The sequence below is a fragment of the Genypterus blacodes genome, unplaced genomic scaffold, assembly GCF_046128005.1.
Source record: "Genypterus blacodes isolate CSIRO-AG114 ecotype Tasmania unplaced genomic scaffold, CSIRO-AGI_Gbla_v1 ptg000260l_1, whole genome shotgun sequence".
Classification (NCBI taxonomy): domain Eukaryota; kingdom Metazoa; phylum Chordata; class Actinopteri; order Ophidiiformes; family Ophidiidae; genus Genypterus; species Genypterus blacodes.
Genome location: NW_027467053.1, coordinates 343,129 through 359,605, shown reverse-complemented (window position 1 = coordinate 359,605; position 16,477 = coordinate 343,129). Strand labels below are relative to the sequence as shown.

At 43.9% G+C, this 16,477-nt stretch overlaps 1 protein-coding gene and 1 pseudogene across 1 annotated transcript; both read left to right on the top strand.

The window, feature by feature from the left end:
• LOC143017019 (ankyrin repeat domain-containing protein 46-like) overlaps window positions 1-8,516 on the top strand; it is a 49,051-nt pseudogene extending 40,535 nt beyond the window's left edge.
• Window positions 2,208-2,522, top strand: LOC143017029 (ankyrin repeat domain-containing protein 46-like). Its single transcript, XM_076171639.1, has one exon. The coding sequence runs from the start codon at window positions 2,208-2,210 to the stop codon at window positions 2,520-2,522; it is 315 nt and encodes a 104-aa protein (XP_076027754.1).
• Window positions 8,517-16,477: the final 7,961 nt, after the last annotated feature.

Below are 16,477 nucleotides of genomic sequence, written 5' to 3'. Positions count from 1 at the left end.
AGGCATGCCGCTTTGTGTTTACTTTGTATACGTCACATGTAGGCGCTGAAATTGAAGTGCAGGATTATGGCAGCAGGTTAATGCTTCTTACTTACTTGTTGTATATTCATTCTATTAATATTATTCTAATCTTCCGTCTGCTTTGCTTTGCCCGTGTTAGAATAGAGCCTCACTCGTTCTGTGTTGTATAACGTTAGGATCTACATCTCCTCTCCCTGCAGAGCCTGTGACCCTCAACATCATAGAGGTGTAGATGGATGGAGGAAGGAAGAGTAAACGATGGTAAAGGGTGAAAAAAGTAACATTTATTTTGGGAAAAATAATTGTGATATGTGTAATAAATATAATCTATAGATTAATCGACTAATCGAAAAAATAATCTGTAGATTAATTGTTAAAATAATCATTGGGTGCAGCCCTAGTTATTACTGATCCTCATTTATACACTGATGTTCAACTTGAAGTCAACTTCACCGCTCCAAGTTGAAGCGCTCAGGTTAAAGCGGAGCCGATTGTTTTTGCTCTTACTTGTCCACAGTGCAGTTCTCTCCAGCATTAACTGTAACTGTTGGTGCTTCTGCTCTTCCTGCATCACAGCAATCACAACGGATCGACTCCCTTGGTGCTGGCAAAGAGACGCGGCGTCAACAAGGATGCCATCCGCCTGCTGGAGGAGCAGGAAGTGAAAGGCTTCAACAGGGGACCCCACTCCAAACTGGAGACCATGCAAATGGCCTATAGTGAAAGGTAAGAGCTTTAACCTGACCCCCACAGCAACCTGATGAATTATAATGGATTCATTGAACATATATGAACACATGCAACATGTTGTTGCAATTTGTTTTTATTGAGGCAAACATTGTACATGACATTGCGCAAACATTTGTAGGATATATTGGAGATATTTTTTTATATATAAAGAGGGGAAAGAGAAGAGATGGAGAGAAAGAAGGAAGGTTGTATTATCACTTGTTGTTAAACTTTAAACAAAGACCCGGAAGTAGACTACAAGTAGATTGGAATTGCAATGATGTCATAGGGTAAATACAGTTTTTACAGGATAGCGTAGAGACATACAAATAATGCAAGTAGCAGCGTTGTCTGTGGCATGTTCAGTAGAGAGCTTCAGAATTGGAGCCGGATGAACAAAGATTTCTAGGCTGTAGGTTGGTAGCTGCCAGCACCGTGCCCTGTTTCATCATAAGGTGGTAATTGGGTTTCTGATAAACGGGGTAAAAAGTTATTTGACAACATGCCTCACTGATTCAGCTTTCATTTTCAGTATATCTTTCTACATAGGTAAGCTGCATATTTATGAGTACTATCTCGACCTCTGTCATATAGCAGGCATAAACTGATTCACAGCACACACATTCTCCCTCAAAGTGCCACCAGCTATTACAACAAACAAACAACACAACAGAAAGTAAACTAAATCTAAATGTGAATACCATTCATTACTACTATACTACTTACACTTGAACAGAATGTTTAGTAACACTGAAACACACCACACAAAACTGAAAAACACCACCCCCAAGGCATGCTGGGAAGTCCTTGGAAGTGTGTTAGAATGGAGCCTCACTTGTTCTGTGTTGTATAACGTAGATTAGGATTTACATCTCCTCTCCCTGCAGAGCCTGTGACCCTCGACATCATAGAGGTGTAGATGGATGGAGGGAGGAAGAGTAAAGTACTACAGATTAAACTACAATGCAACAAACTAAAGTAACTTTCCCGAAGCTTTGAAATGTTTGTTTGTTTGTTTGGGGTTGATTGCATTGCTGTAGTTGCTATGTCGCAAACAACCTCAGCAATGGGGTTGCATTGCAAATTGCTGAAAAAGTCTAAACGAATACGGATTCCTTCCCTGGTAGAGGCTCCGACATTCGACACTAGAGGGCGTAGTTGACCACTGTCCATGTCCATGTGACATCAACCCTTCTCTCAGCCTGCTGCGTTCACTGACTGCTGTCACATTTGTTATTATGTGTGACATGTTTAGTATGAAAATCTTCCTTCTCCTTGTTCTTGTTCCCTTTCTTTCTGTAGGACAAACTGTAAACATGTCCTCACTGCTCCAACACAGGGTCTTTAAAATGATCCAACTTTATTTAGATGTATTTATTATACTTTATTAAACTAAACATCTCCTGCTTTTTCTCCGCAATGCAGGTACGCTGGAATTTTCTGATACCCACTCGGACATGTCCTATGTCTTCATCAACGACTCGTCGCAGACCAGCGTGCCTTTTCTGCAGTCGTGCATTGATGGAGACCTGCCCTTTGCCAAGAGGCTCCTGGAGACGGGATGTGACCCCAACATCCGCGACAACCGGGGCCGCACCGGCCTGCACCTAGCCGCCGCCCGCGGGAACGTGGACGTATGCCGACTCCTGCACAAGTTTGGGGCGGATCTGTTGGCGACCGACTACCAAGGGAACACAGCGCTGCATCTGTGTGGACATGTGGATACTATACAGTTCCTGGTGTCCAACGGGCTGAAAATTGATATCTGGTAAGAGAGAGACTTGTTCAGATGATTCAATGTGTGTTACAGAATCTAGGGTGAGATTTGCTCAGTTCATCTCAAATACCAAGATTGCTCACTCCGGTCTTCGTTCAAATACAGAATACTGGTTCACATGCCTGACAGGAGTTGTATTTTGTGGTTGGAGTTGAATTTGTAGCAGGATGTGCTACAACGGTCTGAAGAAAGAAGAGCAGTTCTTAAACTTCTGACTCTCCAGCATTAACTGTAACTGTTGGTGCTTCTGCTCTTCCTGCATCACAGCAATCATAACGGATCGACTCCCTTGGTGCTGGCAAAGAGACGTGGCGTCAACAAGGATGCCATCCGCCTGCTGGAGGGGCTGGAGGAGCAGGAAGTGAAAGGCTTCAACAGGGGAAACAAAAAAAACTGCTACTTTGTTTATGCACGTAGGCTTTTTGTGTGTGTGTGTGTGTGTGTGTGTGTGTCTGTGTGTGTGTGTGTGTGTGTGTGTGTGTGTGTGTGTGTGTGTGTGACTGTGACTGTGCGTGTGCGTGTGTGTGTGTTGAAAGATGAGTTCTCACTGAGTTATTACTTCTGCTTTTAATCTTTGCTTTGACTCGACCCAGTGTGGTCAGTTGAGCTGTGCAGCATCTTATAGCTGAGTGTCTAGCTTCTAGTGTTTGTTTGTGTGTGTGTGTGTGCAGTCTGGTACAACAATGCAGCTCTGGTTACGACTTTCCCCTTTGTCAGTTGTCTCCAACCTTTTTTCCTCTGAGAGCTTCTTGTGTTTAACATCGTTAGTAACATTTATCCACATGGCTGATTCTCCACCCAAACCAGCTGAATAAGAGTCTTTTGTGTTGATATATCCAACACTCTTTACTATTTTACTAATACTATACCTTTCATATTTGACCTTTTCTGTCATCACTGTCACAATTTCCTTTCACATTCCCTGTAACTCTTGAAATTTCATCAGTTCTTCACCTGCATTCAGTCTGTTCATCAAATCTGTACAATGTACCATGGTTACAGAGGATTTGCTGGTGTCTGTTAAAAATGGAATGTACACACACACACATATATTCAGAGACACAGAGAAGCATTTCATGTTATCTTGTCAGGTAGATATTGGACTGATTGCCCCTTTAATTGTGTCCCCGTGTCTCAGTGTGATGGAGAGCCACTCTTTGCTAAACCCCAACCTGCAGAGCAGCGAGGGTGTCATGTCCAGCTTCAGGACCTCCTGGCAGGAGTTTGTGGAGGACCTGGGCTTCTGGCGGGTCCTGCTGCTGCTGGTGGTCATCGCCCTCCTCTCCCTGGGCATCGCCTACTACGTGAGCGGAGTCCTGCCTTTCTCCACCAGCCAGCTGGAGTTGGTGCACTGAGGGAGGGCGGGGAGGCCAGAGCAGAGCAGCAGAGGAGCCGTGCAGAGGAACAAACGAGCAAAGTCTGACCGCCAAAATCACATTTTTCATTATTTGCAGTCTGGAACATTTCCAGGTCTAGTCGATGAAAAGGTCGCAATTTTTGAGTGGAAAACTTTCAATTAAAAAGAACTTTTATTTATGTATAATCCTGCCCTGAAGGTCAGAAGCCAGGAAAGACCCAGAACATTTACACTCCAAACATTTCAATTCCTGCCACAAGCATGCTGCTTTGTGTTTACTTTGTATACGTCACATGTAGGCGCTGAAATTGAAGTGCAGGATTATGGCAGCAGGTTAATGCTTCTTACTTACTTTGTTGTATATTCATTCTATTAAAATGCAACTGTAAACCTTGTAACTGTAGATTCCCTGTTGATTTTGTGTGTAACTCATTTGAAGTAAATCCTTATTTCAAGCCTATTATTTCACCTGTGTATGATTCTAATCTTCTGTCTGCTTTGCTTTGCCTGTGTTAGAATAGAGCCTCACTCGTTCTGTGTTGTATAACGTTAGGATCTACATCTCCTCTCCCTGCAGAGCCTGTGACCCTCAACATCATAGAGGTGCAGATGCATGGGAGGAAGGAAGAGTAAACGATGGTAAAGTGTGAGAAAAAGTAACTAGACACAGTTATATTATAGAAAAGTGCATTTATTGTGTATCTGAAGTACAGTGTTTGAAGACACGTATCAGTGTTGGTATAGTTGCAGATGTAAGGTTAGGTTTACATTTACATTGAGCAGACACTCTTATCCAACGAGACATATCTCATACACATATGAGATTTTAATACAACAAAACATAAGAAAACATCTGGTCCAGAGAGCAACAAGAGAAAGTGCCAAAAAGAGAAGTGTGTGTGTGTGTGTGTGTGTGTGTACTGCCCGTGCAGGGGGTGTTCTCTTTGATGCAGCAAGACAGCCAGCTAACATAACCAAAGGTACTCTTCAATAATGGATACAAGGCTTACTTTTCTTGAATCTTTTACTGTCGATAGTTTGCTATTTGTAAAACTGAAACGTTACAAAGAAAAAACACTTTAGAGCATAAACATAAACACTCATCAGTTTACTCAGACAAATAGTCCCCAAGGCAGAAGCGTATCAAGATAGCGTTCAGCTTGTAATATGCACGACTCCTCCTGGTGTCAGTCTGAGCTCACTGAGAAATTGCACCACTCAGGTGCTTTTGATTGTTCTGGTTGATTAGACCTGTGCTCAGGTGACGTTGATTGACTGTGAGAAACCAAGAGCTTTACCGCTCCTTATCAGCAGAGGACGCCATTAATCTAAACCAATGCGCTCTAAATAAACGTCTTTAATGTTATAACTTTAACTAACATTAAAGGCAGCACAGTGTGTGTGTGCGTGCGTGCGTGCGTATATACAATTTGTATCCTGTTGATGTCACCTCCACATCAGATATATTCCATCAAAGTGCAAATCAAAGCTCTGGCATATATAGATATCCTGATCTTACATCTTTAACTCCGGGAAGGTAAAGCCATCTCTTAACATTACCTGTGTGAACTCTGTGTATGCGTATTTAGATAGGGATAATCTTAGATGCTTGGATGCACACTGGTGGAGGTACACAGTTCCTATCTTATACTTTGGTTATCAACCTCTCTGATATATTTTGTTCTGGGCGCAACAAGACACATGATCATTAAAAATCTTTCCCAGGATAACCTTTGCCCCTTCGAAAGACCATCTATGTCATAGTTATATTTATATTGACAGGTTGACTCTTCATGATCTCTCATACACATGCTCAATGTTAGATTGCAGTTTACTCCATTAGTACCTTCATTGGCGACATTAACACTCGCCGTGATAAGTACCCACTTAGTTGCAGTTCATCTTCTTCATTGTGGGCAAACCATGTGGCAGGCATAACCTGAGTCACAGCACCCACATTCTCCCTCAAAGTGCCATCAGCTATTACAACAATAACAACAACACAATAGAAAGTAAACTAAATCTAAATGTGAATAACATTCATTACCACTAACACTTGAACAGAATATTTAGTAACACTGAAACACACCACACAAAACTGAAAAACACCACCCCAAGGCATGCTGGGAAGTCCTTGGAAGTGTGTTAGAATGGAGCCTCACTCGTTCTGTGTTGTATAACGTAGATTAGGATCTACATCTCCTCTCCCTGCAGAGCCTGTGACCCACGACATCATAGAGTTGTAGATGGATGGAGGAAGGAAGAGTAAAGTACTACAGATTAAACTAGAATGCAACAAAACTAAAGTAACTTTCCTGAAGCTTTTGAATTGTTTGTTTGTTTGTTTGGGGTTGATTGCATTGCTGTAGTTGCTACGTCGCAAACAACCTCAGCAATGGGGTTGCATTGCAAATTGCTGAAAAAGTCTAAACGAATACGGATTCCTTCCCTGGTAGAGGCTCCGACAGGGCGTAGTTGACCACTGTCCATGTCCATGTGACATCAACCCTTCTCTCAGCCTGCTGCGTTCACTGACTGCTGTCACATTTGTTATTATGTGTGACATGTTTAGTATGAAAATCTTCCTTCTCCTTGTTCTTGTTCCCTTTCTTTCTGTAGGACAAACTGTAAACATGTCCTCACTGCTCCAACACAGGGCCTTTAAATGATCCAACTTTATTTAGATGTATTTATTATACTTGATTAAACTATACATCTCCTGCTTTTTCTCCGCAATGCAGGTACGCTGGAATTTTCTGATACCCACTCGGACATGCCCTATGTCTTCATCAACGACTCGTTGCAGACCAGCGTGCCTTTTCTGCAGTCGTGCATTGATGGAGACCTGCCCTTTGCCAAGAGGCTCCTGGAGACGGGATGTGACCCCAACATCCGCGACAACCGGGGCCGCACCGGCCTGCACCTAGCCGCCGCCCGCGGGAACGTGGACATATGCCGACTCCTGCACAAGTTTGGGGCGGATCTGTTGGCGGCCGACTACCAAGGGATCACAGCGCTGCATCTGTGTGGACATGTGGATACTATACAGTTCCTGGTGTCCAACGGGCTGAAAATTGATATCTGGTAAGAGAGAGACTTGTTTAGATGATTCAATGTGCGTTACAGAATCTAGGGTGAGATTTGCTCAGTTCATCTCAAATACCAAGATTGCTCACTCCTGTCTTCGTTCAACTCCAGAATACTGGTTCACATGCCTGACAGGAGTTGTATTTTGTGGTTGGAGTTGAATTTGTAGCAGGATGTGCTACAAAGGTCTGAGAAAGAAGAGCAGCTGAGGGGGCTCCCATCTTAAACTTCTGACTCTCCAGCATTAACTGTAACTGTTGGTGCTTCTGCTCTTCCTGCATCACAGCAATCATAATGGATCGACTCCCTTGGTGCTGGCAGAGAGACGCTGGCAAAGATCCGCCTGCTGGAGGGGCTGGAGGAGCAGGAAGTGAAAGGCTTCAACAGGGGACCCCACTCCAAACTGGAGACCATGCAGATGGCCGAGCGCGAAAGGTAAGAGCTTTAACCTGACCCCCACAGCAACCTGATGAATTATAAAGGATTCTGTGTGTGTGTGTGTGTGTGTGTGTGTGTGTGTTGAGAGATGAGGGTTTCTTAACTGCATCAGTGTGTCACTTCTGCCTTTAATCTTTGCCTTGACTCAACCCAGTGTGGTCAGTTGAGCAGCATCTTAAAGCTGAGTGTCTAGCGTGCGTGCGTGCGTGCGTGCGTGCGTGCGTGCGTGCGTGCGTGCGTGCGTGCGTGCGTGCGTGCGTGCGTGCGTGCGTGCGTGCGTGCGTGCGTGCAGTCTGGTACAATAATGCAGCTGTGGTTACTTCTTTCCCCATTGTCAGTGGTAAATAAAACAGTCTCTACAGTTCACCTTTGAATAAAGGCAAAGGATCGGCGAAAAGCTTTTATTTTATCTTCTTTTTGAGGAAACACTTTTTTTCTGAGATCTTCCATGATTTGTCTCAGGAAGTGCAATTTAAATATGGAGTTGTAGACTTTTTGTATGTAAATATTGACGCAGGTGTGGTTAAACGCCACAATGTACCAACGTTACAGAGGATTTGCTGGTGTCTGTTAAAAATGGAATGTACAGAAACACAAATACATGCACACACGCACACGCGCACACACACACGCGCGCACGCACACACACACACACACACACACACACACACACACACACACACACACACACACACACACACACACACACAAACACACACACACACACACACACACTCTCACTCACACACACATCAGAGATACAGAGGAGCATTTCATGTTATCTTGTCAGGTAGATATTTGACTGATTGCCCCTTTAATTGTGTCCCCGTGTCTCAGTGCGATGGAGAGCCACTCTTTGCTAAACCCCAACCTGCAGAGCAGCGAGGGTGTCCTGTCCAGCTTCAGGACCACCTGGCAGGAGTTTGTGGAGGACCTGGGCTTCTGGCGGGTCCTGCTGCTGCTGGTGGTCATCGCCCTCCTCTCCCTGGGCATCGCCTACTACGTGAGCGGAGTCCTGCCTTTCTCCACCAGCCAGCTGGAGTTGGTGCACTGAGGGAGGGCGGGGAGGCCAGAGCAGAGCAGCAGAGGAGCCGTGCAGAGGAACAAACAAGCAAACTCTGACAGACAAAATCACATTTTTCATTATTTGCAGTCTGGAACTTTTCCAGGTCTAGTCGATGAAAAGTTCGCAATTTCTTGAGTGGAAAACTTTCAATTAAAAAGAACTTTAATTTATGTATAATCCTGCCCTGAAGGTCAGAAGCCAGGAAAGACCCAGAACATTTACACTCCAAACATTTCAATTACACTGCAATTAGGAAGAGAAAGGTAGTTTTTCTAACCTACCTACCTGAGGTTTATGCATTTAGAATGGGCACAGATCAAACTATGCTCTCTGCGATGAACAGACCTGGATCATAGCACTGTACATCTTTTATTTCACCACCACCTCCACATGCAACACAGCAGGTAGACTGAGAGAGCAGCATGTAAACCACAGAGTGACGCTGGCTCAGACGCTCACACGTCTCTGTCCCTGTACACCACCTTTCATTCCTCTCATGTGTTCTGTTACAAGTTGTAAATTGCCAATATGTTTTATATCTTTGTTTTTTCCCCCTGTCTGATCTCTATTAACTGTATTATTTATCAAACTACTTAACTGGTTTAGTATTCTTTCTTCACACACGTCTTATTGAGATGCTGCAGCCCCTCCGCTTTTATTCTAACAAACATCTCACACCGGAAACTATAGCGCTGCGGTAACTGGACAGGGATTCACTGAAGAGGTGCAGGAATGTCGGAGTGTCGCCGGCTACATGCAGAGTACAGCGGTTACATTTCATGAGACGTTCCTGCCACAAGCATGCCGCTTTGTGTTTACTTTGTATACGTCACATGTAGGCGCTGAAATTGAAGTGCAGGATTATGGCAGCAGGTTAATGCTTCTTACTTACTTTGTTGTATATTCATTCTATTAAAATGCAACTGTAAACCTTGTAACTGTAGATTCCCTGTTGATTTTGTGTGTAACTCATTTGAAGTAAATCCTCATTTGAAGTGGAAAATAAATAAAATCACACCTGTGTATGTTTCTAATCTTCCGCCTGCTTTGCTTTGCCTGTGTTAGAATAGAGCCTCACTCGTTCTGTGTTGTATAACGTTAGGATCTACATCTCCTCTCCCTGCAGAGCCTGTGACCCTCAACATCATAGAGGTGTAGATGGAAGGAAGGAAGGAAGAGTAAACAGTGGTAAAGGGGGAGAAGAAGTAACTAGACCAACACAGTTATAGAGAAATGTGCATTTATTTTGTATCCAAAGAGACATAAATGAGATTTGAATACAACAACACACACGCAATCATCTGGCCCAGAGAGCAACAAGAGAAAGTGCCATAAAGAGAAATTCTTGTTTTGTATAGATTTATATTTATAAAATAGAAGAAAATACACTCATGTTAAGGCTAATGTGTATAAAAGCTCCCTGCTGGTTTACATAATGAACATGTGGGCTCTTTATCGCCCTGACATCAGATTAAAGCATGAGAAACCCACACAATCATCAGGTGGCTCAATATATGTGGCCGTTTGAAAGGGGGTCAGGAGGTCTAGAGGAGCCCTGCTCAATGCTGTTGAGGGGGGTTGTAGTAGGAGATCCTCCGCTCTCGGCTCCAGGTGCGCCTCTGCGACGCCACAACAGATAAACTAATACTGCTGTGAGGGTGAGGGTGATGATGGCGAGGATGACGATGATGATGATGGCCCACGTCGGTGTCTGTTCAGTGCTGCACTGTGGTGGCTACCGAGGACAAGAAAAGAAGAAAATCAGGTTATGAGTATAAACACTGCACGTTTGATACTTAGGAGTCCCAAATAAAATAGTAATATTATTTGATTACATTATTATTAGTTTGGCTCTGCCTCCCGTAACCGCACGCCCCTGCCCACTGCATAAGTGTTATGTTCCGGTGCGGACGGCACTTACCGGGACCGAAACGGTTAAGTTGGTCGGTTCGGGGTTCGCGGTGACCGACAGCCGCACGGCAGCGACCCTGTGTTCCTCCCTCGCCTCCTCACGATAGCAGAAGAACACGCCTTGATCCTCCGGCTTAGTCCGAAACACCTCCAGAGACAAGTCCCCGTGTGCGGCACCATCCACAGACACGCTCCTGTTAAACCCAGCCCCGTACCCGCGCCCCCCAGACTTGAGATCAAGCTCAAACACAAGCTCGTCGTTCCTTTTCCATCGTATAAACCCCGCAGAACTTTGACCCACAGTATCACGGTAACATGGAAGTTTGACGCTTTGCCCAACAGACGCTGTCACTTCCACGGGCGCCACGACCTCCAGCTGGTGGAAGCTGAGGATGTGGCCAGCCCCGCACCTCAACTCGTACACCCCGTTATCGTTAAAAGTCGTGACCTTGAGGGCGACAGCAGAGCCTGGAGCGACCTTGTCTTTGTACCCGTCCTCTGGCTCCCAGATCCCGTCATGAAGTCGAGCCATCGGCGTCTGGACATCACCCGGTGAGCGGTGAACCAGCGTGGTTTCTGCGCCGTGCGGGCAGATCTTCAATCCCGGGAAGGTAAAACCATCTCCTAACATCACCTGCGCGAACTCAGCAGACGCGTACTCAATGTTAGAGCATAGGAGCAATACAAGAAGCACATTTCTAAATGCCATTGTCAGCAGCGACAGAACAGCAGACAAAGACCTGTACAGGTACAGTGAGCGTGCGGCACACAGGTTTATATAGGATGTGGAGAAGTGGGAGGGCCTAAAATCGAACAGGATGGGATGTGGCCTACGAGAGTTAGGCCGTATCCCACATTTTGAAGGGTAGTTCGGTATAGGTTGTGGAGAAGTGGGAGGGCCTAAAATCGAAACGCATGGGATGTGGCCTTCGAGAGTTAGGCCGTATCCCACATTTTGAAGGGAAGTTCGGTATAGGTTGTGGAGAAGTGGGACGGCCAAAAATCAAAACATAGGCTGTGGCTTACGGGAGTTAGGCCACAGCGTGTGGGCTGATGGGCTGTGGCCTACGAGAGATAGGCCACACGCTGATGACACGCATGATGTGTCATGCAAAACTGAAGCATCGGCCCTTAGAGCCGACGCTTTGCTCAACAAACGCTGTCACTTCCACAGGCGCCACGACCTCCAGCTGGTGGAAGCTGAGGATGTAGCCAGTTCCGCACCTCAACTCGTACACCCCGTTATCGTTAAAAGTCGTGAACTTGAGGGCGACAGCAGAGCCTGGAGCGACCTTGTCTTTGTACCCGTGTTCTGGCTCCCAGAACCAGCGTGGTTTCTGTGCCGTGCGGGCAGATTTTCAATCCCGGGAAAGTAAAGCCATCTCCTAACATCACCTGCGCGAACTCAGCAGACGCGTACTTAATGTAAGAGCATAGGAGTAATACAAAAAGCGGAGTACTGGATGACATTATCGGTACAGGCAGGGATCCAAATATAACGCTCTTCCTTGTTCTGATATGTATATGTATATAGCCATAGACGATGATGGCCCACGTCGGTGTCTGTTCAGTGCTGCACTGTGTTGGCTACAGAGGACAAGCAAAGAAGAAAATCAGGAAACAGTTAAAGAACTGCAAGTTTGATACTTAGGAGTCCCGCACAGCGATGATGAGATTCATGCTGCGCTCCAAACTAGAACTACAACACTAACAGCAGATCTACAGTGACATGCGGTGTGGTTCGTGGCTGGTGAGGCCAATGACTCTTTCAAAGTCAGATTCATAGATTAATCTCAATACATGAATTCAATATAGGAGTTTCAATTCACCATTTATTTGGCTGCTTCCAAATTATTAACTAGATATGTTTCATATCTCATATCAGCATGTGTACACACACACATACAGTATAAGATACATATTAGGCCAAAGTCAATACAAATGAAAGTACAACCACCTGCATCAGCCAGACCTAATGTGTTGTACAAAGTGAACAAATAGTCATATTATTTGATTATATTATATTATCATTAGTTTGGCTCTGCCTCCCCTAACCGCACGCCTTATTGTTTTATTGCAGACAGCAACAGCATAACACAACGAACTCACACACGTAACACCTGAAGTGTAATTTCTTCACCGTATATCATACAGGCAGAGACAGTATAGTGGTAGAGCAGCACCGCCATCTATTGGTAAAAATACTGTATAACAACACTCCCACTTACTTTTACAATAGGATTTAGAAGTCCCCTTAATTTTCAAAAAAACAATAGTTTTACATTGTTTTTCAGGAACTCTTTTTCACATTTTCACACTCTTTTTCACTGGAGTGATTCACAGGGTTCTTCGCGATTTCGATGGCTCTTTGGTTGTCTTCCATGATCACTATGGACATAGACTCCAGTCCTAGATCACTCAGTAGTTGTCTCAGATGCCTTCTTGAGCTGATTGACTGAGTACAATGTACTCCCCTTCTGCTGTTGAGTGCGACTGTTGCTTGTTTCTTGCTGAGCCAACAAAGATGTTGCCTGTTGTCGACCGACGACCATCCTGATCTCCAGCCCAGTCAGCATCTGACTTCTCATGCTTGAGAGCAAAGTTCACTGTTCCTTTTAAGTATCAAAGTATCCTCTTTACAGCAGGCAAGTTATATCAAACACTTATATGATTTGTTTCACACCTGCATTCTCTTTCACGGTGCCGCCAGCTATTACAGCGATAACAACATAACAGAAAGTAAACTAAATCTACATGTTAATACCATTCATCACTTTATTTTTTTAGATTAGATTAGATTAGATTCAACTTTATTGTCAATGAGCAAGTACAGGTACAAGCCAATGAAATGCAGTAGCATCCAACCAGAAAGTGCAAAAGTGTACTATTATATATACAGAATACAGAATATATACAGACTATATACAGAATAAACTATATACATTCTATATACATTCTATATACAGAATAAACTATATACATTCTATATAATATATATACCATAATTATAAATTAATAAATATGTAAATAAATAGTGCAAAGAGTCTTAGTGCAGTACGGAAGTGAAATGGAAATGATCAGTGCAAACAGAAAGTTGTGCAAATTGCAGTTGAGTGCAAGATGATGCTAGAGGGAGGATGGAGTTGAGTGGAGTTGAGTGGGGCAATGGAGTGGAGTTCAGCAGGGTCAACGCCTCGTAGAAGAATCAAACCACTTAACTGGTTTAGTATTCTTTTCTTCACACACGTCTTATTGAGATGCTGCAGCCCCTCCGCTTTTATTCTAACGAACATCTCACACCGGAAACTATAGCGCTGGGATAACTGGACAGGGATTCACTGAAGAGGTGCAGGAATGTCAGAGTGTCGCCGGCTACATGCAGACTACAGCGGTTACATCATGAGACGTTCCTGCCACAAGCATGCTGCTTTGTGTTTACTTTGTATACGTCACATGTAGGCGCTGAAATTGAAGTGCAGGATTATGGCAGCAGGTTAATGCTTCTTACTTACTTTGTTGTATATTCATTCTATTAAAATGCAACTGTAAACCTTGTAACTGTAGAACTGTAGGAAAATAAACAAAATCACACCTGTGTATGATTCCAATCTTCCGTCTGCTTTGCTTTGCCTGTGTTAGAATAGGGTAGATGGATGGAAGGAAGGAAGAGTAAACGATGGTAAAGGATGAAAAAAGTAACAGTTATATAATAGAAAAGTGCATTTATTGTGTATTTGAAGTACAGTGTTTGAAGACACGTATCAGTGTTGGTAGTTGCAGATGTAAGGCTATGTTTACATTTACTTTTAGTCATTTAGCAGACACTCTCATCCAAAGAGACATATCGCATTCAAATATGAGATTTAACAACACACAAGCAAACATCTGTTCCAGAGGGCAACAAGAAAGTGCCAAAAAGAGAAATTCTTGTTGTGTATACATAATTTTTTTTTAATAGAAGAAAATACAGTCATGTTAAGGCTAATGTGTATAAAAGCTTCCTGCTGGTTTACATAATGAACATGTGGGCTCTTTAGCTCCCTGACATCAGGTTTAAGGTGTGCACATCATCGACCATGATGTGCACACCAGAGCTACAGTGACATGCGGTGTGGTTCGTGGCTGGTGAGGCCAATGACTCTTTCCAAGTCAGATTTATAGAGTAATCTCAATATATGAATTCAATATATGAATTCAATTCACCATTTATTTGGCTGCTTGCACATTATTAACTGGATATGTTTCATATCTCATATCAGCATGTGTACACACACATATAAGATATATTAGGCCAAAGAAGAACGTAAGATTTATAGCGGCTCTTCTTCTGCACCCTATGTGACAAGTTTGCAACAGAATATTTAGTAACACAAACACACCACACGAAGCTTAAACACACCGCCCCAAGGCATGCTTGAAAGTACTCCACCCCCCATAGTCCCAACACACGGCACCAAATTAACCCTTCTTCTACACAGAGCTGATACTCTAGCTTTTCCATCCAACGAACTTTAATCAATTGCATTATACACACAAATTCATTTTAATAAAGGTATGCTCTTGTATTTTTCTCGCCGACTGTATATACTTTCATTTGTATTGAATGAGTTGAATTGAGATGTGTCTAAATATTTAAAGAAATGTTAAGGTAGGTAATAAAGACAGAGATTGAAACAGGTAAACTAATCACGGCGGATTACTGGCTAGAGTGAGAATCAAACGTGTGACCGTGTGATCAACATCTATGTCATGCCAAGGTATATAGAAATAGAGGAATAGGCTTTTTACAAATATGCTATGATATACACCAACATGTTAAATTTTTGTGATGGAGGATAAGGTTAGAAAAACAAAATTTCTTCGCTTTTTCTCTCCCTTTTCCATTTGATCTCTCCGTTCTTCTCCCCCTTGTGTCCCCGCTGAGTGAGGTCAGACTAGGCCAATAACAACCCGACTGGTTGTCCAATCATCCCCGTGTGATCCATGAGGAAGTGTCCGCCCCAAGCTCCAAGCATCACTCGTACGGTTTGCCTCGACCATACTGTCAAAACAAACGGGGTTATCGGGGCAGTAAACCGAGCACAGAGACCCCAAAAGCGCCATAGAGCCGCGATGTGTAGCTAACATGACTCAGCAGACGAGCTAATGCAGACGCTAAAGAGCTAACCAGCTAACGAGCCTGGGTTTACGCCATGAATCTGAGAGGCCTCTTTCAGGACTTCAACCCCAGGTAAGCTTTGCGCGGATACGTTTGTTTTGTGTTAAATGTGTGGGGTTCAGTTTGGTCAGTATGTTTTACGCGGTGCTACGTTCCTCAGATTATCGAAAACAACCATTTTGAAGTCAAGAACGTCAATGCTAGTCAGCTGGTGAAGCTAGCTAAAGATGCTAGCAGATTTAGCATAGGTGTTTGCTAGCCCCAGTCGTGTTTACGTTGGCGGTAGTCGAGTTAACATCAACATAAAGCGATACATTTCCGTAGTCGGTGTGGGGTATTTGTACATTTAGCTGGTAATATTTACGGGCAGCCATGGTATAGACGCTAACGTTAGCGCCGATCGGCAGGCAGGTTGAAAACGGAGTTAGCCGTCGAAGCAGTAGTAAGTTTAGTTCTCACTTCTTAACAAATGCCCTTCTTTTCTTTAATAATCACTTTGTAAAGTTGCTTAATGTACAAACAGTTGACCAATTTGACCACCTTGTGTCCGTTAGCACACACACCATTGTGAGTAAACATTCTCCTCCGTTCGCAGTAAGTTCCTGATCGACTCGTGTCTGCTGCTGTTCTCTGTGCTGCTGTCCTTGAGGCTGGATGGGGTCATCCAGTGGAGCTACTGGGCCGTATCTGCCCCAATATGGCTGTGGAAGCTCCTGGTCATCATCGGGGCCTCGGTGGGCACTGGGGTCTGGGCGCACAACTCTCAGTACAGGTATACACACACACACAAAAGATCGTCAAAGATATGGGTCACTGTAGGGGTGGGTGGTGTAAACAACACATGTATATGACCTGAAAAATGTACACAAAAACACTTCATTAATCCGATGGAGAAAAAGTCAATGGAAATACTTATGACGCTATTATGTCACA